We start from the raw sequence: 26,204 nt of genomic DNA, 5'->3' as shown, positions 1-26,204 counted from the left end.
CTCAACAGTAGCAGAAGTCATTTAAGCCGAGTCAGGAGTAACCTAAATGGCCCTGATGTATCCGTAGTCGAAGGCCCTGGAGGTGAGATTCTGCGCTTGTCCTAAAGTCAGAGTCTGAGAATGAGAATTTGTTATTCCACATGGTGTGTGCATTCCCAGCAACAAAACTGAGACTTTTTTCCCTTAATTTTTTGTATCACTGTTTCTCCTATAGAACTAGTCTTAAAAGGACTCGTTTTTTAAAAATTTCTATCATCTGTGTGCAGGTGGCAATTGTGGTCAAGTATTTCTTCCAGTTTGGGTTCTTTCCCTGGAACAAGAGTGTGGAGTTGAGCAAAGACAAGCCTTACCACCCACCCAACATCATCGGGGTGGAGAAGAAGGAGGGCTACGTTCTCTACGACCTCATCCAGCTGCTGGCCCTCTTCTTCCACCGGTCCATCCTGAAGGTACTGCCCATTCACAGCCCCTGAAAGATTCCCCGAGAACCCGAACATTGGGATCGCTTGTGGCCGAGGGGCCATGGGGTGGGGTCTGTGTGTGTGCTCTTTTTTTCTTTGTTAACAGACAGTTGTGTTCATTTCATTCATTTTCTCCAACACTGTGTACTCAGTAATGGAGTTTGTAATAAATCAAGGGGAAATTTTCCCCTATTTCTACCCTGGGTTGAACACAGCCTAACTAACCCAACGCCCGAACGGTGAGCAGTTCTTACCTCCTGATCCACGGAGTTCTACCCGAGTTCTACCTCCTGATCCAAGGCAGATCATCAGGGAGCTGCAGTTTGGGGTCTCCTCTCCATCCTGACCTCGGCCCACCCCCTTCTAGTAGCATTGCTTTTCTTGTAGTTTCTTGTCGTGAAACCACTGGCTTTAGTGAGAGACCATCTACGTGATGGGCCCGGGAAGCCCAGGGCTGTGCTCCCAGAGAGCACAGCCTGAGAAAGCCATTCCCTCGTTGCTCTGGGAAGACCTGTCTACAGAGTGACCTTCTCGGAATCAGTAACTCCTGTCATCCCGCTGAGCATCTGTGGGGCTTTTTCTTCTCACACACTGTGAATTATAAGCTAAACTTGTAATATGCCACTCAACTCTAAAAATTAGATATTGATGTGCCTATGGTCACAGTCTTACTTTCCTTCTCTTATTTTAACCTTGTCTCGTATAACGTATTTTAAATTCATTTTATCAAGTAGTATCTTTATTAGTTCCTTTTGAGAACAAGGTTGGCCTCAGTTAATGCATACACACACATACACGCACACATACATGTAACAGTATGTTCAACGTCTGTCCTAGTCAGTGGGCTGTTTCAAACAGGCTTTCATCGGTGTGTACCATGACCAAGACCTTTACTCTGCCTTCTGTCACCTTGCAAACTGCAAGTCCCTAACCCTTCGTTTGGCAGGGGGTGGCTTACCTGAGTCGTTGGGGTGTGGTGAGTTTGCAAAGGTATTTATCCAAAGGCATCCGTTAGCCAAAATAAAATTTGCTTAATTTTTCCAGTTCTTCTGATGAATATGTTAATTACCTGAATGTAGCCAGTTTACTAATTCTTGATGAACATATTAATAGATGTTTAACCTTATTTTTTTAGTTCTAGAAATTAAAGTTTTAAATTTCAGCATTTAAGACACAGTAGTATAATTTTGGCCACTTCCAAATTCTCTTGCAAATTCTGAATCCTTTTGCATGTCATTTTAAGAAAATTATAAAACTTTAGATATTTTTATTACTTTTTCATCAACATTCAAATGGTTTAACAGCTATGATTTTATATTTAAAGCACACAATAAATGAAATTTTGGTGTTTCATATTGCTACACTTACTCTGATTTCTTCTTTGAGAATTTCTTATATACAGTGCATGTATTTGAGGTACTGTTATGCTGAAATTTTGGCTAATGGTATGAAAAATGCTTTTTGTAATGATAAAGCCTTTCATAAAAAGACAAAACTATCTTACAGCTTTTGAAAAAATAAGCCTTTTAACAATGCTGCTTTGAAATCCAAACAATTAAAAACTATGTGCAAATTTCAAAAGTGGTTAAAATTATCCTATTTATATGAATCACCATAATTTTATAAATAATTGGAAGAATTAACAAACCTAAATAAATATGCTACTAAGAAAGCAGTGAAAGAATCCAAATATGTTAATAAAATGTTGGCAAAAGACAAAGCCACTTTTAAAATGATTTGAAAGAAATCAGTATAAACTGAAAAATCCCATTATGAGCATCTAAAATGTCTGTTATAAGAATACATTCATTGAAGGTGTTTATGAAATAATATATCTATACATAAATATTTAAGAATAATCTGTAAATTAGGTGACTTTGTCTTTGGATGAATGGATCGTTCTCTGAGTTGGTTTGGCAAATGGGCCTGGAGCTCTTATTCTCTACAGAGTCAGAGGGAGGACTGGATGGGGTCCTGGGGATAAATGCTAGCCTGGCAACCAGGGTGCTCAGGGGGCGGACAGCTCACTGGGCAGCTTCGTCCAAGGTCAACACCAGGGCGACTTGTGGTCCACATAGCATCTCATTCCAGGAAAGTCCTGCTGCCTCAGCCCTCTCTTCTGCAGTCCTCCCTCCTGTCCTTACCGGCCCCCTTTATCCCGCTTCCTTGAAGCAAAAACCAGGCTCTGCAGGATGCATCACAGACTCTCACACGTGGGCCAGCATTGTTGGAGTAGAGTATTTGCAGGTCTGTTCCTGGGTCAGCCATGGTGATCCCAGGATTCAGGTCTTGTGGTGCAGGCTGGAGGAGGGGCAGCACCGTAATTCCAGTACAGATATGTGGTGAGCACGGGGCGGGAATCAGTTCACCCATGGTCACTTCAGCTCGGTACTGCAGGTGCGTGCTGTCAGCACAGCAATGTGTGCTGGAAAGCACTTCCGCTCAGGGAACCAGCCGCGCGATTCTGGTTTGACTTCCACCCCATCATCTGTCTCCATCTGCACTGAAGAGCCAAATGCTATGGTCTACACCCACCACCTCCATTCAGCTGGGACCGTCAGAAAATTATAGATGATACACTTTCTTAGAATCCTTTGCACTGCTTTGGGTTTCTAATCGTTTTTTAAATTTCAATTTTATGGACGTATAATTGATGTATAATTGACAAAGTTTTATTGACGTATAATTGACAAATGAAATTGTAAGGTATTCAAGGTGTACATGTAGTGATTTGATAAACGTATACACGGGGCAAAGGTTCTCTCCCTCTGGTTAAGCAGTGCATCCAGCACCTCCGCACCTGCCTCCCTGTCTTTGTTTGGTGACAGCATTGAAGTCGCGCTCTCCTAGCCAGTTTCCGCTGTACAACAGTGTTGTCAGCTACAGTCGCCCTGTTTTACGTCTATCCTGAGGGACGCTCTGGTGGCCGGGATGTCATAGGGCAGAATCCCAGGCCCCTCCCCGGAACGGCGGGCTGAGCTGTCCCTTCCCTGCCTTCTCAGTGCCACGGCCTGTGGGACGAAGACGACATCGCAGACGGCGGCTCTGACGAGGTGGGCTCGGACGACGAGCTGTCCCTCGGCCACGGTAGGAGGGGCTCCTCCGACTCCCTGAAGTCCATCAACCTGGCCGCGTCCGTGGAGTCGGTGCACGTGACCTTCCCCGAGCAGCCGGCCGCCATCAGGAGGAAGCGCTCCAGCAGCGGCTCCCAGACGTCTCAGGGCTCCAGCTTTTCCTCCAATAGGTCCAAGAGAGGTATCTGTCACACGGTGTCCCCAGGCTGAACCATTTCCCTGGTTCCAGTGGGTCCGGGGCAGGCGAGTTTGTTGGGTGCTGTCGAGGAGAGAGATATTGTGATGTGAAAAGAATGTACTTTGCAGCCAGACAGACGGAGTTCTGAGTCCTGGCTAGGCTGTGTGTGTGGCCCGGGGCGATCACATCACTCTCCAGGGTGTCTGTCTGAGTCGTCCCCAGGACGAGGATTTCAGGTCGTGGGGAAAAGTGGCCAGCACGCCGCCTCGTACCTAGTGGGTGTTGGATATGGGGTAGTTATAAATCATATCCAGAGATTCTGCTGGGTATAAATCACGATTTATTTTGAAAATACATACATTTAGATTTAATCAATGGGAACTTTTAGCCAAACCATCTTAGTTATTTCCTAAGCTAGTTATTAATTTCTTACTCAACAGCCAGTAACAGGAAAGTACATATGCGTTCCAGTTGCCCCTCTGGGGGTAACTGGGCTTTTGTGTTGATGGTGCTCCTGTCTGAAGCCTTCCAGACACTGTATTCATCAGCAGAAGACATTTTTCAGGCAGACACTGGCAGGTCATCTCATATTTGTTTTACAGTTAGAGAAATTTGGACCTGAAAAAAGGCATGGGTCCTGGACCCAATCTAGAAAACCCACAACAGAAACCTGGGACCCCACTGAGCACGATAAAAACTGTTCTCCGGTCTACTTCCTCCTGGGACAGAGGTCCCACAGCGGCCCAGGAAAGAGCCAGCAGTGGGTGTGAAAACCCACGGATGCCTTTGGCTACGGAAGCAGAGTTGAGACTGCAGATTCCAAGTTCTCCGCCTCTGTTTTTACGGGCATCTGTGTGTCTCACCTTCTAAACAGCTTCAAGCCATCCTTCTGTCCTGGGGGCGGCGGGGCTTCGGCAATATTTACATCGACAGACCCGCAACTCAGGGTGCATCTTGGTTTCTTTTTATTTTCAGGCAGCACAAGCACCCGAAACAGCAGCCAAAAAGGAAGCAGCGTTGTGAGCATCAAGCAAAAAAGCAGACGGGAACTTTACGTGGAGAAGCTTCAAGAACACTTACTCAAAGCAAAAGCCTTTACCATAAAGAAGTGAGTGCGTGAGAACGCCTTGGGGCTGGGGAGCTGGTGTCACTTACTCCATATCACCCAGAGGTGACGAGTGAAGTGACTTTTCCCACCACAAACATCATCTGCTTCAGGCAGAACGAAATAGCCCATTGTGATACTGCTTTTAAAAATCACTTTCCAATAAGGGTGATTTATTTTTACATCCACTGCATTTCTAAACACACTTTTTCTATTTGAACACGGGCTCACGGTGTGTATTTCCAGGCATATGAAAGAGTCCAACCAGACAGAGAGGAAATGAAATCAAAGCTGGAAGGTTCTTAGATACACTTACCCCATAGAGGGAAACCGAGGTGCACGCGGGAAGTGGTTTGTCTGTCACGCAGCCCAAGTTCACCAGCGGAGTTCACAGGCCCCTCCCCCAGGTGACAGGGATGCAGACAGGCAGCAGACAGGAGTGGAAACGGGGGAGGTGCAACAGGGCTGGCCCCGAGTCTGGGCTCTGAGACCGAGGGCGCTGCTCACCTGAATGTGGCCTTGAATTGAAGGCGGAACCCAGAGCACAGTGAAGATAAGGGGGACAGGGGCTGTGCAGACAAGCCAGGGCCAGGGCACAGGGTCATGAAGGATGGAGCGAGGTGAGCTCCAAAGCCCAGGGCGCTGCCCGGGACCCGGGGGACACACAGGGTCGGAAACGGGAGGAGCAGGGGTTGCGCGGCGTTTCCTGGGTCTCAGGCAGGACCACAGGCCCTGTTTGCTCTCACCGCAGCCCGGGCCTCCCGCCTCATTGCTTATCACACCTTTTCCAGAAGCGCGGAGGGCTGGGTAGCAGGATCAGGGCCTCACAGGTGGAGAGTAATTGAATCGGGATAAACTGGCCCCTCATTTCCGGGGCTACCGCTCCATTATGCTTCAAGGAGAGAAGAGGTCTGTGGTCCCGTCGGCCATGAACTAGTGCACAGTCTCTCTTGGGGCAGGAGCCCCCTTCCCCCAGCAGACTGTCCTGAGGTCGGGGGCAGGGGGTGAGAGCTGGTGGGAGGAGGGAAGCAGAGGATGGAATGATCTGATCACTGTATCCGGTGGCTCCTGCATCCCCCTCTCCGGGTGTCTGTCTGGCAGGACCCTGCAGCTCTACGTGCCCATCAGACAGTTCTTCTACAACCTCATCCACCCCGAATACAGCGCCGTGACCGACGTGTACGTGCTCATGTTCCTGGCAGACACCGTCGACTTCGTCATCATCGTCTTCGGCTTCTGGGCCTTTGGGGTAGGTCGGGGACCAAGGCCACTGCACACCAGGGACCAGCGATGCTGTCCTGTGAGTGCCACCGGGCCTGAACCTGTGGTCTCCCCCCCAGAAACATTCAGCCGCGGCCGACATCACCTCCTCGCTGTCGGAGGACCAGGTCCCGGGGCCCTTCCTGGTGATGGTCCTCATTCAGTTCGGGACCATGGTGGTGGACCGGGCACTGTACCTCAGGAAGACGGTCCTGGGGAAGGTCATCTTCCAGGTCATCCTGGTGTTTGGAATTCACTTCTGGATGTTCTTCATCTTGCCTGGTGTGACTGAGAGGTAAGGCTTTCGGAAGCTAGAGCTGTGGGGGCCACTTTCACGCAGACATTTTCATAAGGATCAGCCCGTAGGAGAAGGAAAAGTTAGGGGGTTCAATCAATGTTAAACTCAGTGTGAAGCCAAGGTGTGAGCTGATTCCTCAGAAACATTATCACTGCGTTTTGTACGCGTTCTCAGACCTAGTGCTCTCAGATAGGGAGGGGACAGGCTGAGCGGTCAGCACACACCTGGGGTCCTCGTGCTGTGACCTGAGCAGATAGAGACATGGACTGGAGCGCGGTGTTGAGAGCGTAAGGGGATGAGAGGACGCAAAACTGTGTCACATGAGAAGTGGATGAAAAGAACGGAGTCTGCTCAACCGGTAGCGAAAGGGGGTGCAGGTGACGAGGGGTCTGCCTCACTGGGTCCTTCTGAGGGGTAAACACAGCAGCCCCCATGTCGCCGCTGCTGCAGTTAATACAACTACTGCTGTGAAGATGCCTTGGAGGCTGAGGACGTGGGTAGGGAAGGGCTGGTGCTGTCCCAGGAGGGGGCTGGAGGCCGTCTTTCCCTCTGTCCCTTGAGCCCCCAGCTCTGGCCATGCTGACCCTCCTCGGTGCCTCCTCATAGCCTCTCCCCTCCCCTGGCAGGGCTCCCCTCCCCAAGGTCAGATCTCAGACCAGAGGGCACGCCTCCACCCAGAGCAGTGCTGGGGCCAAGTTGGTGCTTCACGCATGAGCAGATGAATGAGTCAGTCCAGGAAAGAAAAACCAGGGAGACCCCTATCAACGGGAAATGCAGGCAGACCGTGGGGATACGGCGGGTTCGGTTCTGACCACCGCAACAAATAGGGTGGCAGGAATTTTCTGGTTTCCTGGTGCCTGTAAAAGTTACATTTACACCAAATTGTAGTCTATTAAGTGTGCAATAGCATTATGTATTAAAAACACAATGTTTATACCTTAATCTAAAAATATTTTATTGCTAAAAAATGCTACCCAACACCTGAGCCTTCAGTGAGTTATAGTAGTAACATCAAAGATCACTGATCACAGGTCACCACAACAAATACGATCGTAATGAAAAAGCCTGAACTATTGCAAGAATTACCTAATTGTGACGCAGAGACACGAAGGGAGCAAATGCTGTTGGAAAAATGGTGCTGACAGACTTGCTGGACGCAGGGTGGCCACAAACTTTCCATTTGTAAAAATCACAGTATCTGCGAAATGCAGTAAAAGGAGGCGTGCCTGGTATCGGCTCTGGTAGACAATGAAAGCAAAGGGTCTGCAGAAGGGGCGCGGGGAACTGTCCATATAACGTGAGAGGAGTGACCTTTTTAAAAACATGTCATGAAAAGGTCTTCATGTGTTACCATCAGTCTGATCTCTTTATCAGACCTCATGAGTCATTCACAGCCAAGTCTTAGGAATAACCTGTCTGTCAAGCTGGCGAGCACCATTTTTGGAGTAGCAAGTAATAAAAATGGATTTTCCTAATGTTGTTCAGAAACCGACTCAAATGTAATTCTCCACGAGGAAACCAAGTCTCTTCTACCAATGGCTAGACTGACGTCTGCGCCCACCTGAACCATTCAGGCTGACTTTTTGATATCAGTCTAGGGAATCATTGCTTTGTGATAATAAATGGTGGCAATGAAAATATTTTAAAAGGAAAATTGGAATTAGAATAATCTGTCCTGAGTCTAAAGTAGAACTAACTATATAAAGGGTTGTTACTCAGAAGATACCCAATAGTTCCGTAAGCCTCCCATTCCACACCGCAAGCTAGGGGAGTAAATGTAGCTCACATGATAAAGATAATTCAGAATAGGGCAAGCCGTTTGTAAAAATATTAGAATTTGTTCATGAGAACATTGTGAATCTTATTTTTTTTAAAGAGTCTTTTTTTTTTTTTTAATTTATTTTTGGCTGCATTGGGTCTTCCTTGCTGCGCGTGGGCCTTTTCTAGTTGCAGCGAGCGGGGGCTACTCTTCGTTGCGGTGCGTGGGCTTCTCATTGCAGTGGCTTCTTTTGTTGCGGAGCACGGGCTCTAGGTGCGTGGGCTTCAGTAGTTGTGGCATGTGGGCTCCATAGTTGTGGCACACGGGCTTAGTTGCTCCGTGGCTTGTGGGATCTTCCCAGACCAGGGCTAGAACCCGTGTCCCCAGCATTGGCAGGCTGATTCTTAACCACTGCGCCACCAGGGAAGTCCCTGTGAATCTTATTTGTTAGTCTTTAAGATAGAATAAGTACAATTTTCTCTGTAAATATTTAATTATAGCTGTCTCTCAAAGCAGAGAAATAAGCCAAATTTAACACCCAGGATAGCTGGATGGTGAATTTTGGTAATTTGTCTGATATTTAAAAGCATCAAGGAGGCATTCTCCAGCAGCTCTCATTGAAATTCTTAATTTCAGAGAAGAAAAGACCTTAAAAATCTTTCTAGACCTACTGTCTAATTTTCCAGATGAAGACAGGTGAGCCCATATGGAAGTGTGACCTCCCCAGAGTCACTTAGCCAATTACTGGAGGGGCCAACCCCCAATCCCAGGGCTCTTGCCCCTACTGTGTGCTACACCTACCGTATACTGCACCCACTGTATACTGCACCTAATGTATACTGCACCTGCTGTATACTGCACCTACCATGTACTATGCCTACTGTACACTACACCTACTGTATACTGCACCTACTATGTACTACATGTACTGTATACAACACCTACCATGTATATGCTACACCTACTGTATACTACACCCACTGTATAATGCACCTACTATATACTACACCTAGTGTACACTACACCTGCTGTATACTATACCTACCGTATACTGCACCTACCATATACTATACCTACCATACACTGCACCCACTGTATACTATACCTACCATATACTGCACCTAATGTATACTGCACCTACTGTATACTGCACCTACTATATACTACATGTACTGTATACAGCACCTACCATGTATGTGCTACACCTACTGTATACTACACCCACTGTATAATGCACCTACCATATACTACACCTAGTGTACACTACACCTGCTGTATACTATACCTACCGTATACTGCACCTACTGTATACTGCACCTACCATATACTATACCTACCATACACTGCACCTACTGTATACTATACCTACCATATACTGCACCTACTGTATACTGCACCTACTGTATACTGCACCTACCATATACTACACCTACCATACACTGCACCTACTGTATACTATACCTACTGTATACTGCATCTACTGTATATCGCACTCCTGCCCCCATGGGAAGCATCCCGTACTTGCTTCCAAGAAGATTTTTATTTTAGGTAACACAACCTACTATTTCACTCTGCAGTGTGAAGAGGATTTGATTATTCCAGCCAGTCCCAAGAGAGAGTTCCAGAGCCCTAGAGCCTAGATCTTTGCCATGTCCTGACAGGGGGTCCAGCAGAGACCAGAGCTTCCAGAAATACTGCAACGGTGAAGCCACTGAGAGTCCTTTTAGCATTTTAGTCCTTTTAGGTCAAATCGGCAAATGGTTTGGTTATTCCTGCTTGTATTGGTGTCCTGTTGCTGCCGTAACAAACCACTACAAAGTTAGAGTTTAAAGCAATGCAGGTGTGTCACCTTGCAGTTCTGCAGGTCAGGGGGCAGACCCAGGTCTCACTGGACTGATTCATGTGTGTGGGCAGGGCTGTGGTTCTTTCTGGAGGCTCCAGGGGAGAATCCACCTCCCGCCCTCTTCCAGCTTCTAGAGATGCCCATGCTCTGCACCTGTGGCCTCCTCCTCCATCTTCAAACCCAGCATCTGTTCCCCTGCCGCATCTCCCTCTACCCGTGGCTGAGCAAGGCTCTCTCCCGCTAAGGACTCACTGACTGTGAGGCCACCTGGACAGCCCCGGATGCTCCCCCCTCTCCAGGTCCCCAACCTTAGCACGTCTGTCAAGTCCTCTTTGCCATGGGAGGTCACACGTTCCCAGGTTCTGGGGACTAGGACGTGCACATCTTTGGGTGGGGGCTGGGGGCATTCTTCTGACGACCACGCTGTCCTGCCAGGCTTTTGAGGAGGTCAACAGCATAGCGACAACGCCTGCCAACCAAACATGGCTGAAACATCTGCTGTTAAGGACCGAATGAATGAGAGCTTCTCCGGGGTGTCTTACAAATCGTGCATATTCAATTCAATTTCACGTTTATCGAGGACCTCTTAGGTCCAGGGCAGCAGAGCAGGAGAAAAGGGCTGTGACACCCACGTGAATAAAGCAAGGACCCGTCGGCCTTTCACACACTGGGCTCCCAGGCTCCCGACATTTGGTGAGAGTCACCAAACTATGGCCACACAGGTCCTTTCCTCTCCTGGGATCTCACCTTTGGGTCTCACCTAACGGCCATCCCTAGTGCAACAGACTATCCTGTCTTTGGTTTTGGTCTTTAATTCAAGATGTATTAGGATTGGTGAGCCTCTGGCATCACTGCCGGCATGTCAGTGACAACATAATTTCTTGACATTTCAAACTGTGCTGCTACTCTTTAACCTCCAAAATTCATTTTTCCTCCTTCAAATATTGTTACTGAAAATTTCATTCATTGTTTAAAGAGAAACCATTGATTAATAGTCATATTGTCTAAATCCTTTCCAAACAAGGAAAGCATAAGGGGAGAAATAGATTAGGAGTCTTTTAAGCTTTACAGAAGAAAATTCGGGCTACTGGTCATAACATTGAGGACAAGGAAGCTCGGATATCTTGAATAATTTATCTGATAAATGGCTTTTTCTGTGTGCATCACATCATTTAGCCCACAAATATCCAGGGGTTCCCTACGGTCTACTCAGCTCTGCACGGTAGGTGCCGAGGGAGACGGCGAGGGCGTGACTCCAGCCTCCGGGAATAAGCCATGTAGAGACGCCACAGACAAACGCTTCCCAGTACAGGACAACCTCAGTGTCCCTAATTACGGTTAACGTGATTGCTTCAGGATCTGTAGGGTAACTAGTACTTATTCCAAGTTGACCCACTTTAACATCATAGAAAGGGAATTTTTTTTAGCAGGTAAAACAGGGGTTGGACCTTTTATAAAGAATAGAAGGCAACACAGTTTTAAGTCTTTGATTATAATTTTGATAAATATAGAAGAATTCTTTCCCATGTAGCTTTTATATCAAGTATCTGTAAAATCAAAGGGCATTTTCCTGGAGAGAGAAAAAAAATGTTATTTCCTAAAGTTCTACCAATATGGACAGTTCCTAGAAAGATGAGGAACTGGATAGTTGATGGGGGCTCCCCGTAAAGTATCTGATATCTTACTGGTAACTTGTCAAGCGCCCACCATGGTCAAATGCAGTTAAAGTAATTCATTAGGTCCTGAAATACCGAGGCTAGGTTTCTCCACAGCAGAGACACTCATAAGCAACATTTCTGAGATCTTTAGCTGCCGACATCCACGTGGAGGCCTCTAGGCCCCCAGACACATAGGCCCACATGCTCCTGGCTTGTTCTTAGATCTTGTCAACTAAAGGATAGCTGTTTTCAATGAAAAAATAGTACATGTTTTCTTCTGATAACAAAATTGAAAATTAATAAGACAAATCCAGGATACAACATAAAGAGTAATACACTGCTTTGTCTAAAAACTTAAAGTATCGCTCTTAATTTTAAACACAGGGAAGATTATACTCAAGTCTTACTGAGTTGAAAGTCTGATTAATTTTTAAAAATTTGTACTAATCATGTTTAAGACTCACAGAATGCCACATTTATCCAAAGTTAAAAATGATCCTATAGGTCATCATTCTTTGAAAATGTGTTCTAATTTTTGTTCTAGTGTGAAATTTAGTTCCACTAAGTTTTTGCTCAGACTTACGCTAGCATTCATGAACTGTTCAACACTACGGGTCTCTTCATTAACTGTCCACCAGGAGAAGGGACTACCATCTCTAGCTCTGAGAATGTCATTAGAAAAAGGCAAGTTAGTAGATCAGAGAGTCATGGATTTTTAGAGCAAGGGAAACTTTTCATATAAAGACATTGATGTTTAGAAAAATGATGGCTTGAGGAACAAACTCCATGGCAAACAGAACGGGAAGCAAAATCCAGGTGTCAAAAATGTATTAATCCCTGACCTGTCTTATGTGTGTATAGCAAAAAAAAAAAATGGGGGTTCATTTCTCAGAATTCTTTCTCCTACATCTTCCAAATCACGTGTCCTGTCAAGTAAAAAAACACATTTTGGTTTTTTCTTTGTTGAGCTTTAATTTGGACCATGATAACAGCACCATCCAAGTCCTGAGAAAATGTTTATCAGTAAATTCACTTAACAGTAATTTATTTTAATGATGGCTGAAACAACTGAATAATGCTCTAATAAATTGGGGGCACATTCATAGCAATTTTTTTTAATCATTAGATTTTTCTGACCCCACCTCTTGCCTTTTGAAGAGATCCACTATGTGGAGAGAATTTACTGAATTGTCTTTAAGTGCCAGATGGGCAATTAGGCTTTTTTTTTTTTCACGCTAAACTGGTGTCCTTTTGTTCCAGAAGAGTATTCCATCCCTCCACTTTTCTGTGTTTTCACATCTCAGGAAATTCAGCCAGAACCTGGTCGCCCAGCTTTGGTACTTCGTGAAATGCGTGTATTTCGGGTTGTCTGCCTACCAGATCCGCTGCGGCTACCCGACGCGGGTCCTCGGAAACTTCCTCACCAAGAGCTACAACTACGTCAATCTCTTCTTGTTTCAAGGGTGAGGACGCTCTGTGCTGTCACAGCCACTCACAGAGTGGGGCTGGCCGCGGGACGGCATTGTGTCCCCTCCCTGGGAAGGAGTGGAGAAGAAGCTGGTGACCTCAGCATGTGGGTCCCTGCAGGGCTCCTACAGTGTTTGACAGGAGAGCATGTGTGGCCCTTGAAACACTGTTTTGTGTGTGGTTCCACCCACCTGGCCAGGATGCTGCTCTAAAGTCAGCCGCGTGGGTTCGTTTTCTATTTCTATATCGTGTATAATTACACTGATAATACTTCAGGATGAAAAATTGGGGTCCATGATCCTAAGTATTAATATATTCTGGGCACAATGCAACAGAATATTTGGAATCTGGAGTGTTCCAAAATGCCTCTGGAATTTTGCTTGTGCAACAAGCCATCCATGGGAGGGGCACTGATTCCACTAATGTCACCTAATGTCAACCTGAATGCCACGCGACTTGCCTGTTCCTGGTAGGAAGTTATCACCACTCACACGGACATGTTGGTTCTTCCGTGTGAGGGTTTCGGTGTGAGCATCCCCTCCCGGTTCCCATGGAGATTATACCACAGAGTGAAGGGTCAGGCTGCTGGGGCACTGCTGGCCCCTGGAGCACCAGGCGTGGGGACCGGGGACTCAGTCACGGAGGAGCGTTGAGTGTGCCTGGATGTTGAGAACCACCACGCATGTCAGAGTTTCACTGCGTGCTGCCCCGTGTGGGGAGGGGGCCTGACACGTCTTCAAGGGGGTGGAATAGTGCGCCCCCTCAAAGCTGAGGAGCTCAGGGGAGAAATCCGGGTGGCAACCCAAGCTGCTGGGAGGGTCTGGGATGAGCCCCAGCCTGGAAGGAGCTCTGTGTCGGTCAAGAAACAAGGACCAAACCCAGACCCCAGAGGAGCCCAGGCCATCCCACTTCCAGCTGAAATACAAGGGACTGAGCCAGGGTCTCGATAGCCTCAGTCACCTAGTAGGTCCCCCAGCCGTGGGCCCTGCTGTGCCCCCGATGACGTGGCCGCGCCTGATGACTTTTCTCACCTGTCCTCATCTTTCCCCGACCAAGAGTATAACCTTCCCTAGCTCATTCGAAAGCAAAGCCCCCGTAATTCAATAATCCTATGACCAGCAGATTCTCATAGCAGAAGCAAATGTTTAAAATGAACTTATTTACAAAACAGAAACAGACTCACAGACTTAAAGAATGAACTTATGGTTACCAGTGGGGAAGGGATAGTTAGGGAGTTTGGGATTGAAATGTACACACTGCTATATTTAAAATGGATAACCAACAAGAACCTACTGTATAGCACAGGGAACTCTGCTCAATATTCTTTAACAACCTAAATGGGAAAAGAATTTGAAAAAGAATATATACATGTATATGTATAACTGAATCACTTTGCTGTACACCTGAAACTAACACAACACTGTTAATCAGCTATACTCCAATATAAAATAAAATTTAAAAAATAAAAAAATAGAAAATGTTGAGTGAAAGAAAGGCACCAAAAAAAGAAGAAAAAAAACAAAACCAGCAACTTGAAAACATAAATAAAAATAAAAAAGTAAAATTGTGTTTGCAGATGATATGACCTTTTAAAAAAATTTTTTTTAACTGAAGTATCATTGATTTACAATGTCGTGTTACTTTCTGCTGCACAGCAAAGTGATTCCGGTACACACACACACACACACACACACACACACACATAACCTTATAGGTTATTACAAAATACTGAGTATAGTTCCCTGTGCTATACAGTAGGTCCTTGTTGGCTATCTATTTTATATATAGTACTGTGTAGATGTTAATTCCAACCTCCTAATTTATCCCTCCCCCCATATGATCTTTATATAGAGAAAATCCTAAAGACTCACTCAAACCTGTTGGAACTAATCAACATTTTCATTCAGTGAAGTTGCAGGATATAAAATCAACATATAGAAATCAGTTGTATGTTAAATTTAGCCAAAGATAAATGTAGCCAAGTGAAAGATTTGTACAATGAAAACCATGACTTTAATGAAAGAAACTGAAGACCCTTCAAACTTATTTGAAAAGGGAATTCCAGTTTGCTAAGACCATCAGCAAAAGAAAAAAAATTAATTTTAAAAATGAAAAATACCTTTTTCAAAAAGGTATTTTTGTCAAAAAACAAAAATCTTTTATTGGACTTACAATGAAAAGCCGTTGTATTCCAAGTTGGATTTGACCATAATGGTCACCTTGAGCATTTTTTCTAAGTTGTAAGGGCTGAAACAATCAGGACCTCCATGAGCCCTTGGGGTTGGCCAGGTGATGGGGGCCCACCCCACAACTGTCCCTGTAACAAGATGTGGTTCCTGCCAGGTTCCGCCTCGTCCCTTTTCTGACGGAGCTGAGGGCCGTGATGGACTGGGTGTGGACAGACACGACCCTGAGCCTGTCCAGCTGGATCTGTGTGGAGGACATCTACGCTCACATATTCATCCTCAAGTGTTGGCGGGAGTCGGAAAAAGTAAGCCAGTAATGATGCCTTAGCCCTATTTGTTTCTCTTAGATACAGGCTGTTATTAATAGGAACTTCTGCAAGTTTTCCAGCCAAATAAATGAAGCAGAAACTACTAGGACCTATAAATGCCCCATTGATTTCACCCCATGCGAGTTAGGAATCTTGGACCTGCTGTTGCCTTAGTGAGAATAGCATCCAGATTTGTTCTTCTTCTGGCAGCTGTATATTGTGGTTATTTTAAGAAGAAGGTATATTGCTGCTGTTGCCTTAGTGAGAATAGCATCCAGATTTGCTCTTCTTCTGGCAGCTGTATATTGTGGTTATTTTAAGAAGAAGGTATATTGCTGTACAACCCAATAATTCTGAAGTGGCTCATTTGAGAGCAGGAGGGAATGAGATGTGCTGCAGAAAAGTGGGGTCAGGTGGCTGGGACTCAGGCTCACCCTCTGATTCACTCTTTGATGAGGGACAGACAATGTAACATCCTGTGCAAAGGAAATTGAAGTGCAAATATTTGCATATTCTGCTAGGTTGGATATTAAGGTTGACATATGGATAGAATTACTGTTATTTAAGGGATGTAGTCCAGCCTCCTGAGTAGCCCTGAAGGGAAACAGGTCCTGGAGAAGCAGCAGCTAAGCAATGAACAGGCCTGTAGACCGAGCGGTTTCCACGGCACGTGGCAAAGCTGGGCCCTCCACGGCCCGCAGCCTGAGCTTGGGGCTGGGGAGCCCTTGATGCAGCAAACAGAGGTGATTCCAGCTTGGACAGCGTGGTCCTGACAACGTGTGTCATGAACGAAGTTAAAATGTTTTCCGCCCACCATGCTGGGGAGGAACCCATTGAAAGGCACAGGTTTTGAATATTCAGGAATTTAAAATGTCCTTATCTCGCCTGATCCCTTAAAACCAGAGGTTCATTCAGCAGAGGCTTTGGTCCCTTGGTCCATAGGTCAGCCCCCAGCAAACCCACACAGCCCTGTTAAGGAGAAAGTCGCTCAGGCCGTGATGGACCCTGTGTTATCCCCGTGGGCCTGTGTCGTGGGCTCCTCGCAGCCCTGCGTCACTGCCTCCCTTGTTCCCGGGTTGGGACAGGGTAGATTCAGAGCAGATTCAGGACCCAATCCAGGGCGGACCCCACGGTTAGAGTGCCCGCCCTTCCCCCACCCGCTTCTCCCCGGGGACCCTGCCTGAGCGCGTGGCCCTTCTGTTGCAGAGGTACCCGCAGCCCCGGGGGCAGAAGAAGAAGAAGGTGGTCAAGTACGGGATGGGGGGGATGATCATCGTCCTGCTCATCTGCATTGTCTGGTTCCCTCTGCTCTTCATGTCTCTGGTCAAATCTGTCGCCGGGGTCATCAACCAGCCCCTGGACGTCTCGGTCACAATTACCCTGGGCGGGTACCAGGTAACCGCGCCTCCCTCCGGGGTCTCCCCCCTCCCCCGGCCCCTGCCAGTGCCTTGCCCAACCGTGCTTTTCCCTGATCACCACCCAGAGGACTTACTTAGGTTTTGCGGACATATTTCCTGTCTGAATTTTGACTGTTCTGCAAATATGTGATATGTGAGCTAAGGTGCAGAAGACAGTGAAGGCAGAGTTCTGTTCTGGTTGTGGGCGATACACGACCTCATATTTTGCTTGGAACCCAGGATGCAGAGAAGTGCTTTGGAATATAAACCATCCTGTGTGTCTTTTGTTTTCCAGCCTATTTTCACAATGAGTGCCCAGCAAAGCCAGCTGAAAGTTATGGACCAGCCAAAGTTTAATAAATTTATTAAAGCTTTTTCTAAGGACACTGTAAGTAAACGCATGGAGTCGGTCTCGATGAACACCTATCATATCGACCAGCTGACTGTTGTCACCTGATTTATTCACCACTTTGCCGTGGCCTGAGCCGGTGGGCAGGACTTTCTGGGGGTTATTAGTTACACACAGCAGGTTCCTGGCCACTGGCCGCTTTGATCATCTAAGATGTTATGTCTATATTATCAGACATAAGTGATAATAAACATAATTCTAATTCGGAGTATTTTCATGATAAGCACAACAGGTGTTGATCCTTTTTAAATTTTTAAAATTGTGGTAGATATTGATCCCTTTAACTGGTAGGGAATCTATCCTAAGGAAATCATTCAAAATATGGAAAAGTTCCAAGCAGGTGCCTGTTTGTGATGGCATACTCCACATTAGTAAGAGCTAGAGGCAATCTGGGATTCAACAAGTAGGGAATGAGTGAATCAATTACAGCAGATTTTTCAAGCAACTTCCTTTGTAATAAGATAATCATTACAAAGATGATTTCATGGCATGAAAGTTTCTCAAAATGAAACATAACTTTAAAAAGATACTATTATTTTTTAAATGATTTTAAAAATTAAGATATGCATCCTCTACTCTATAAAACAGGTATGATGTTCTGGTGACACAGCTGTGGCGGACACCATCCTTTTCTCTACATTCTGTGCTTTTAATAAGATGGTAGCATGATTCTTCATAATTGAAATTGGCTTTACAGATGATGCTTTTTATTTAAATAAAGTGATTAGGCAAACAGATGCTGTTCTCTTTTGCAAAATGATCGGCCTGTAAGTGCACACTGTCAAAAGTAATCTTGAGGAGTACACAGCTGTGAGGAAGGGCCCGGATGTCCTGGGTGGATTAAATTTGACTCTCTCATGAGACGGACGTTCCCCAATAGTTGATAAATGTCTTTCTTCAGTGGGAAGGAAGAAATGACACTAAATCATCTGATTTTTCTTTACTGATTGATTGGAATGATTCCATGGCCGTGGGTGTGGCAGCATCACCACTGGGGTTTGGTGATGTGACTGGAGTTGTTAGAGTCAGAACACACCAGGCAGCCCATTGTAGGGAGGTGCCTTTCAGAGGAAGAGATTCCCCCTGGATACGGTCAGTTAAAGGGAAGAGTAGTTACTTTCTTACACATCCTCAAGTATGTGATCTATTTATGCAAGTGTATTTGTGTGCACACAGGGTGCTATGCAATTTCTGGAAAATTATGAAAAAGAAGACATAACAGTAGCAGAACTGGAAGGAAACTCAAATTCTTTGTGGACCATCAGCCCTCCCAGTAAGCAGAAAATGATACACGAGCTCATGGATCCCAATAGTAGCTTCTCTGTTGTTTTTTCATGGAGTGTGCAGAGGTAGTTACTGTATTTCCATGCATAATTCCCCCTTCCCCAACCTGAACTCGGGGCGGGGGTTGGGGGGTGTGGAAGGATACACACCTCAGATTAATTCGGATCTTGGTTCACAGTACTTCCTGGGAACATTCATTCGATGCTACAGCTAACATTTTTGTTTATTAAATTATGATTTGCCTGGGAATCATTGACAAAACGAAGAACTTCTTAGTTTTCCTTCTTTCTACTAACTTCAGCTTTAAAGAGGCTGGCAATGAGATCTGTGACCAAGAGAGAAAGGTGGAGAGAATAGAAAGAGGGTGATGACTCATAACATGAAACTGAGTCAGGTGAAGTGTAAGATTTCCCTGAGCTTGGGGTCTGGTCTTAATCACAAAGGACTTGCAGCACTGGGAACCCTGATTCTCCCTTGCCGGCCTCCAGCATTTGGGGAGCCCCAGCAGCTCTTTTCTCCGAGCCTGAGCTGGGAGAGCCTCTGGGCAGTCCCAGGACGGGAGAGCAGGGAGATTCCTTCCCACCCCACCTGAGCCTCTGGCCAGCCTGCAGCCACCACGCGGCACGTCTCGCAAAACGTTCTTGCATCCGAAAGCCCGACATGTCCGGGGAGCTGTTGGGGGACCTGGACGTTAATACCCGGGCTGATTAGCTCAGTTTCCTTCATGACAGGCTGTGACTCAGGACTCTGGGCAGTCACGTGATAGGTTTGTTGGGTCCACAATACCAGCTTCTTGGTTGGAATTAAGAAAGAATCATGATAGGTAAGGAAGAAAGCCTTCTAGGATCTGACTTCACAAGGAAATAGTAAGAAGTAGTTTGAAGGAGGCTGCTCAGAATTTAAAGAACTCCTTCTTTAATCTTATTTTCTCCTTTTAAATGTCCCAAACTCCTCACGTGGAATTCTGTACTGGCAAAAATGCACTTCCTAGCCCTTCCTTTGAAGAGCCACCAAAAGAAATTAAAAATCAATTTCTGATTGAACATTTTGCTTTTGATTGAGATATAATTGACATGTAGCATTATTTTAGTTACAGGGGTGCAACATAATGATTTGATATTTGTATACATTTCAAAATGATCATCACAAGAAGTCTAGTTAACATCCATCACCACACAGTTACCAAAAATTTTTTCGCTGTGAGGAGAACTTTTAAGATCTACTCTTTTAGCAACTTTCAAATATACAATACAGTATGATTAACTACAGTCACCATGCTGTACATTACATCCCCAGGACTTACTCATGTTATAACTGGAAGTTTGTGCCCTTTGACCCCCTTCACCCATTTCATTCACCACCACCCCATCCCCCCACCTCTGGGAACCACCAATTCATTCTCTGTATCTATGAGTTCAGGTTTTGTGTTTTTATTTTTAGATTCCACATATAAATGAAATTATACAGTATTTCTGACTTATTTCACTTAGCCTAATGCCATCAAGTTTCATCCAGGTTATCACAAATAGCAAGATTTCATTCTTTTTTATGGCTGAATAATATTCCTGTGTGTGTGTGTGTGTGTGTGTGTGTATGACATCTTCTTTCTTCATTTATCTGTCAGTGGACACTTAGGTTGCTTCTGTATCTTGGCTATTGTAAATAATGCTGCAGTGAACATGGGGGTGCGATATCTTTTCAAGTTAGTGTTTTCATTTGCTTTGGAAAAATACCCAGAAGTGGGATTGCTCAGTTACATGGTAGCTCTATTTTTAATTTTTTGAGGAACCTCCAAACTGTTCTCCATAGTGGCTGCAGCAACTTACATTCCCACCAACAGTGCACAAGGGTCCCCTTTTCTCCACCTCCTCACCAACACTTGCCAACTCTTGTCTTTTTAGTGATGGGCATCATGGCCATTCTGACAGGTGTGAGGTGATGTCTCATGGTGAGCATTTTTTTAAAACATACATTCTCTGAGTCCCCAGGAAGACTAATGTCGCTGGGTTAACATAAAGTGTTTCAGAGTCCCTGTTAGATCATCAGGGATTTCTCTTGTGTCCCCACACTCTTCCTCCTCACCTGTATCTGTGTTAAAGGTGTCTGAGGCCTCCCTGGATGTCTAAGATGCTGGCTGTAAAGGTGAGGAGGACAGGTTGAGGTTGACAATTGTGGACCCAGTGAAACTTGGTGAGATTAAGTTCAGTGAGTTTTTAACCTCTCCTGCAGACTTCTGAATAACCACTGATGTTGAGCTCTTCTTTTCTTCTTCACAGAAACATGAGTCTGGGTGCAAAAGCAGAAATAGCAACAGATAAGCTTTCTTTTCCTCTTAAAAATATGACACGAGAGCACATTGCTAAAATGATAGCTGGCAACAACACGGAAAGTTCCAAAACGCCAGTGTAAGTTGATTGTCATTTTTAATACAGTGTTAGAAGGTGTGTGTATCTGGTCCAAATCTCCTCTACAAATACGTGTGTGCAAGAAACGCCATTTCTTCCCTCTTTGGTAACTCAAGTGAGCCTGTACATAGAGTCCTCGATGGGCTGGATCAAAGCACATCTGCTCTCCTCCCGCCCCCTCTGCCCAGCTCGTCCGGGGAGGACTGACCTCTTCTCTGGGGAGCAAACCTTGCTCTCATCTGACCGTAATCACCAAAAGCCAGGGAAAGGCCCTGGGAGACCCTTTTCTACTATTACCCCTGCCCCTGGGGCACCAAATGCCTGGCTAACAAATGGGCGTGAGAAGAAGGCAAGGGGGTGGGTGGAAATTTGAGGGAAAAAACTGTATCTTAATATATTATCCTGCCACACAATACTCCACTCCAAACATCTGAGCTGTGGTGTTTAGATTCTCATATGAGAACCAGCAGGAGAAAAACACTGCCATTGGTCCAGAACTGCTAAGTGAAGTATTCCAGATGCCCACCAGCCGCAGCCCAGCTCTGTCCCCTGTCTGCCCCAGCCCCAGGTCAAAGTGCTGCATGTGAGGACTGCCACGATGCAGCCATCAGACATGGTCCCTGAAGTACCCCTTATCAATCACTAAACACTAAGGGCCCCTGAGAACCGTCGGATCCTCCCCCATCACTTCCCGGATGAGAAAACAGCCCTGGGAAGATGGAGTGGCCTGTGCACAGGGTGGGCTAAGGGCTAGGATGCCAGTCCTCTGCTCTCCCCTCACTCCCGCCTCTGGATCAGCTCGGGCAGCCCACTTCACTAGAGAGAGTTTTGAAATCCCAAAAATTAAAATTGGAAGAGTGGTAGGATCCTAGCAAGAAAGACAGCCCCTTGCTTCAGAAAAGTCACAGATGTGGGAAAATCTCTGCAGCAGTTTTTAAGCCATTAACCAGCTTGGGTACAGAGTGGGCGTGAGTGTCTGGTTAGAACCTGGTGAATTTATTGGGCTTCGGAGACTTCTGATTTTAATGGAAACCCATAAACTATGATGACTGCACATCGCGTAGTTATAGGAAGACTCTCCCCGTTACTTGTTTGAAATGAGGTCAAAAATAGCAGCAACAACAACAACAACAAAAACAATTTTGCATGGGTAAAACAAGTAAAACTTAATTATCCTTTTTTCTCTAATGCCCAGGACCATAGAAAGGATTTACCCATACTACGTGAAAGCACCCAGTGACTCTAACTCCAAACCCATAAAGCAACTTTTATCTGGTAAGAATGAGAAGGAATTGTTTCAGAACGTTTCTTAATCTTTCTTTTATTCAATGTCTGTAGTTTGCCTTTCAGCCTTTATCAAGCTCCTTTCCAGTTTTCTTCCCCCTGTGACATGGTTTGCAAGAAGCATAAGGCTCTGGGCTGTGTCCACCAGCAAGAAGGGATCATTTACTCACCTGGGGGCGTGTTCTTCATCTTCCTTTGTTCATTGATATAGAACTTGATTGACTTAAATCCACGTTCAGTGACAGTTAACTGATTCATCAGAATCTGTTTACTTGTTTCTATTAGCAACCGTATCTTTGGCAGAAAACTGCCTAATACAGCGTTAACTCTGAAGGCCCCACGATAAGAACAATAAAAAGATGGCAGGAAATGGACTTGATTCAGCCCGAGGGTGACTGAATACCAGTAGTAGGGCTCCATCTATTAAAGCTCTCAGCCAGCAAAACTCAGCTCAGAAGTCACCTCCTCTGGGAAGCCCTCAGGGATCATACCACCCAGAAGTGGTCTCCCCCAGCTAACAGACCTTGTCAGTGCCGGGGGTTGCCACGTGCCCATAAATAGCGCTTGTGTGCATGGCTTTTCCCATTGAACCAGGCTGCGTGCAACTTGGTGACCCCTTAGCACCTCCTGGAGCACCTTCCTCCTGGAAGGCACTCAGTAAACGGTGGTAACATGAAAGAATCAATCAATTCCATCAACAGTCAGCTACTGGGGTTTTTAAATGTCTAATTAGTTGTTTGGAATTGTCAGCCAAGATGCTCTGGTGATGGGTCTCCATTCACCCTGTGACTTTGCTGCTGTCTCATGTAGCACCAGGACTGGCCTCTTAGAGAAAGAGAGAGACCCCCACGCCATGCCCCCTCCTCCTTTTCCTCTCACAGAGCCGATGTGCCCGTGTGTCCCCATCCTGGAACCGGATGCCATGGGTACCAAGCAGGCCATCCTGGTTCATCCAAGAATGGCTGAAGTGCATTGAATCCATAAACTCTCCTGCTAATTTGATTTCATGTTTCTCCTTCTCCAGAAAATAATTTCATGAACATCACCATCATTTTGTCCAGAGACAATACAACTAAATCCAACAGTGAGTGGTGGGTTCTCAACTTGACTGGGAATAGAATCTACAACCAGCATGTGCAGGCCCTGGAGCTGGTGGTCTTCAATGACAAGGTCAGCCCCCCAAGCCTGGGGTTCCTGGCCGGCTACGGGTAAGGAACCATTTCACCATTAACAGTTACGAGATCCCACTTCTGTATCACACCAAGTTGAGGATGGGAAGTCTTTTATCTTCTTAGAGTTCTCAAATTCTATAGCTGCATTATTAGAATTCACAGATCCTTGGCCCTTCATTTTATTTTATTTATTTTTTAATTTTATTGAAGTCTAGTTGATTTACAGTGTTGTGTTAATTTCTTCTGTACAGCAAAGTGACTCAGTTATTCTCATATATATATATATATATATTCTTTCCATTATGGTTTGTCACAGGGCCCTTCGTTCTAAAAACTGAGGAACCAGAGTCCCAAAGAAGTCAAAAATGCCTTGTGTGAGTCCCACCACCAAGCATAGGACCAGAAGCCATATTTCCAGCTTCTTAACTATTCCTTCCTGTTACAGCACAGTTTAGTGCAATTCAGGGCTTAAACTAGAAATAGGCAGAGTTCTCTCTTTTCTGCTAACATTGCCTTCTGACCTGAACAGATAGAGAGTCAATTAGAAATCACAGTTTGGGACATGCCTGATGTTACCATTTCTCCATGTTCTGACACTTCAATCCTAAGACAGGCACACCCCCTGCAAGATGCTAGTACAAAGTTCTCTACTTCCCAGAATGAGCTCTTAAGAAATCATTGTCTATCCAGAATTTTATTATAAACATGAATCTCTGAGAAAGGCAGGGCAAAGTCCTGGGTACAGAAAAGTGTATATAACAATTGCATTTCTATCATATATATATATATATTTTTAAACATCTTTATTGGAGTATAATTGCTTTACAATGATGTGTTAGTTTCTGCTTTATAACAAAGTGAATCAGCTATACATATACATATATCCCCATATCTCCTCCCTCTTGCGTCTCCCTCCCACCCTCCCTATCCCACCCCTCTATCTACCATATATGTTATGTAGCTTATTCATATAATATATGCAGTAAAACCACCAGAAGTTCATACACGAAACTATTAACATTGGTTGTTTCCAGAATGTAAGATTTCAAAGGACTTTCATTTTTCAAGTCCTACAGTTCTGTAATGTGTAATTTTTTTTTTTTTTAAAAAGAGCATGCATTACCTTTTTAATCAGCAAAAAGGTCAATGTTTTCACCAAAGGGAAACAACTTAAGCTTTGGTAAGTCTATCACGTCTTTTATGGCGTTTGAGGGAAAATGTTCATTTTCTTTTTCTTTTAGGCATGTTCTCTTAACCATATGTAACGGCCAAATACATTTCTACCTCATTTTTTTTTTCAGTATCATGGGCCTCTACGCTTCAGTGGTCCTGGTGATTGGGAAGTTTGTCCGTGAATTCTTCAGTGGGATTTCTCACTCCATCATGTTTGAAGAGCTTCCGAATGTGGATCGGATTTTGAAGTTGTGCACAGATATTTTTTTAGTTCGAGAGACCGGGGAGCTGGAATTGGAGGAGGACCTCTATGCCAAATTAATATTCCTGTACCGTTCGCCAGAAACCATGATCAAATGGACCAGGGAGAAAACAAACTGACGCCCCAGGCCACAGACCACAAGCCAAGTTCACATTGGAATTTTCCAAAGAAAAAAAGAAAAGCACAATACTCTCCTAAGAGCTAAGCATTTCTAATTCGGTGGAAACGGTCTCTCTTCTGACTGGTGCAGAAGGACTGGGCTTCCTTTTGCCCTCAGAGCTCCGAGCAAAGGCACTCTCGAAAAGTCCTTTGTAATTCCATTCCTCTGAAATCAGGACTACTCGCTTTATGTTTTAGTCCCCGGTGTCTTGCAGTCTGATCGACTATGTGGAGACTATTGATGGGTCTCGTCCCTCAGAGAAACAGAACAGGAGGAGGAGAAGGAAGGAAAGGCCTTCTCCTGTGAGGGACGGTGCCCTCCGAAGAGACGCTACAATGCAACGCAATGCACGGGGCTCTGCGGCCAAGGGGACGCTGCTGTGAGGAGGACGGGGGCCCTGCACCCCGAATACGCAACAGAACGGGGGCTGAAAACTCCTACACATATGTCCAGGGGGGAAAGAGGGAGGGGGCCGGTGACCCATGGCGATGCCAGTGGAAGGATAAGCCTCATTCTAAGCAAAAAGAAAACATTAGTGACACTTACTGCCTTACCTTAACTGAAGACTAATGAGAAATCTTTCCATTAAACACCAGTGACCTCTCAGGAAAAAACAGCAAAACAAATACGTGGACATGGTGTTGCTGAGGCCCAGGTGGTGACTCACTCCGACCTGGTGGTTTTCTGGTTCAGAGAGTTACTGCTCCCCATGAAACACCGACGCCCAGCTGGAGGCGGGGTCCTTGGACGTTGTCACCTTTACTGACTGAGGTCTGAGCTCTCCTCTGCCCCATCCCCGATGCTTCCTCCCATTTCCATGATTCACGGCAGTGGTTTTTCCAGTATGTGACATTTTTTTTCCCTGTTTTTCAGGTCTATCAACGAGTTTACATATTCCAATTCACATTTTTACATCTGAGACGGGTTTTTTTAAGTTCAAAATTATGGAAGAAATATGTATATTGAGCTTGGGGATATACACAAATGGCCTTTTCTTAAATTATTATTATGGGTCATACAACCTCTTCATGAAATAACAATGTAGCATGAAAAGCTGATGA

General features: G+C 45.4%; 1 protein-coding gene across 1 annotated transcript in view; it reads left to right on the top strand.

Annotated features, from left to right (window-relative positions):
* Window positions 1-25,603, top strand: part of PIEZO2 (piezo type mechanosensitive ion channel component 2) — a 350,107-nt gene extending 324,504 nt beyond the window's left edge. The window contains exons 39-52 of the mRNA XM_061169133.1: window positions 267-449; window positions 3,464-3,716; window positions 4,689-4,821; window positions 5,920-6,067; window positions 6,159-6,373; window positions 12,941-13,099; window positions 15,447-15,594; window positions 16,804-16,992; window positions 17,290-17,382; window positions 18,580-18,752; window positions 20,964-21,092; window positions 22,288-22,367; window positions 23,401-23,584; window positions 24,850-25,603. Coding sequence (XP_061025116.1) covers window positions 267-449; window positions 3,464-3,716; window positions 4,689-4,821; window positions 5,920-6,067; window positions 6,159-6,373; window positions 12,941-13,099; window positions 15,447-15,594; window positions 16,804-16,992; window positions 17,290-17,382; window positions 18,580-18,752; window positions 20,964-21,092; window positions 22,288-22,367; window positions 23,401-23,584; window positions 24,850-25,102 — 2,340 coding nt within the window. The 3' untranslated portion in view covers window positions 25,103-25,603. The remainder of the gene's footprint in view (window positions 1-266; window positions 450-3,463; window positions 3,717-4,688; window positions 4,822-5,919; window positions 6,068-6,158; window positions 6,374-12,940; window positions 13,100-15,446; window positions 15,595-16,803; window positions 16,993-17,289; window positions 17,383-18,579; window positions 18,753-20,963; window positions 21,093-22,287; window positions 22,368-23,400; window positions 23,585-24,849) is intronic.
* The last annotated feature ends 601 nt before the right edge of the window (window positions 25,604-26,204 follow it).

The sequence above is a fragment of the Eubalaena glacialis genome, chromosome 15 (genome assembly GCF_028564815.1).
Source record: "Eubalaena glacialis isolate mEubGla1 chromosome 15, mEubGla1.1.hap2.+ XY, whole genome shotgun sequence".
Taxonomy (NCBI): Eukaryota; Metazoa; Chordata; class Mammalia; order Artiodactyla; family Balaenidae; genus Eubalaena; species Eubalaena glacialis.
Note: the sequence above shows the minus strand (reverse complement) of the source record. Positions and strands in the feature narration are given on the sequence as shown.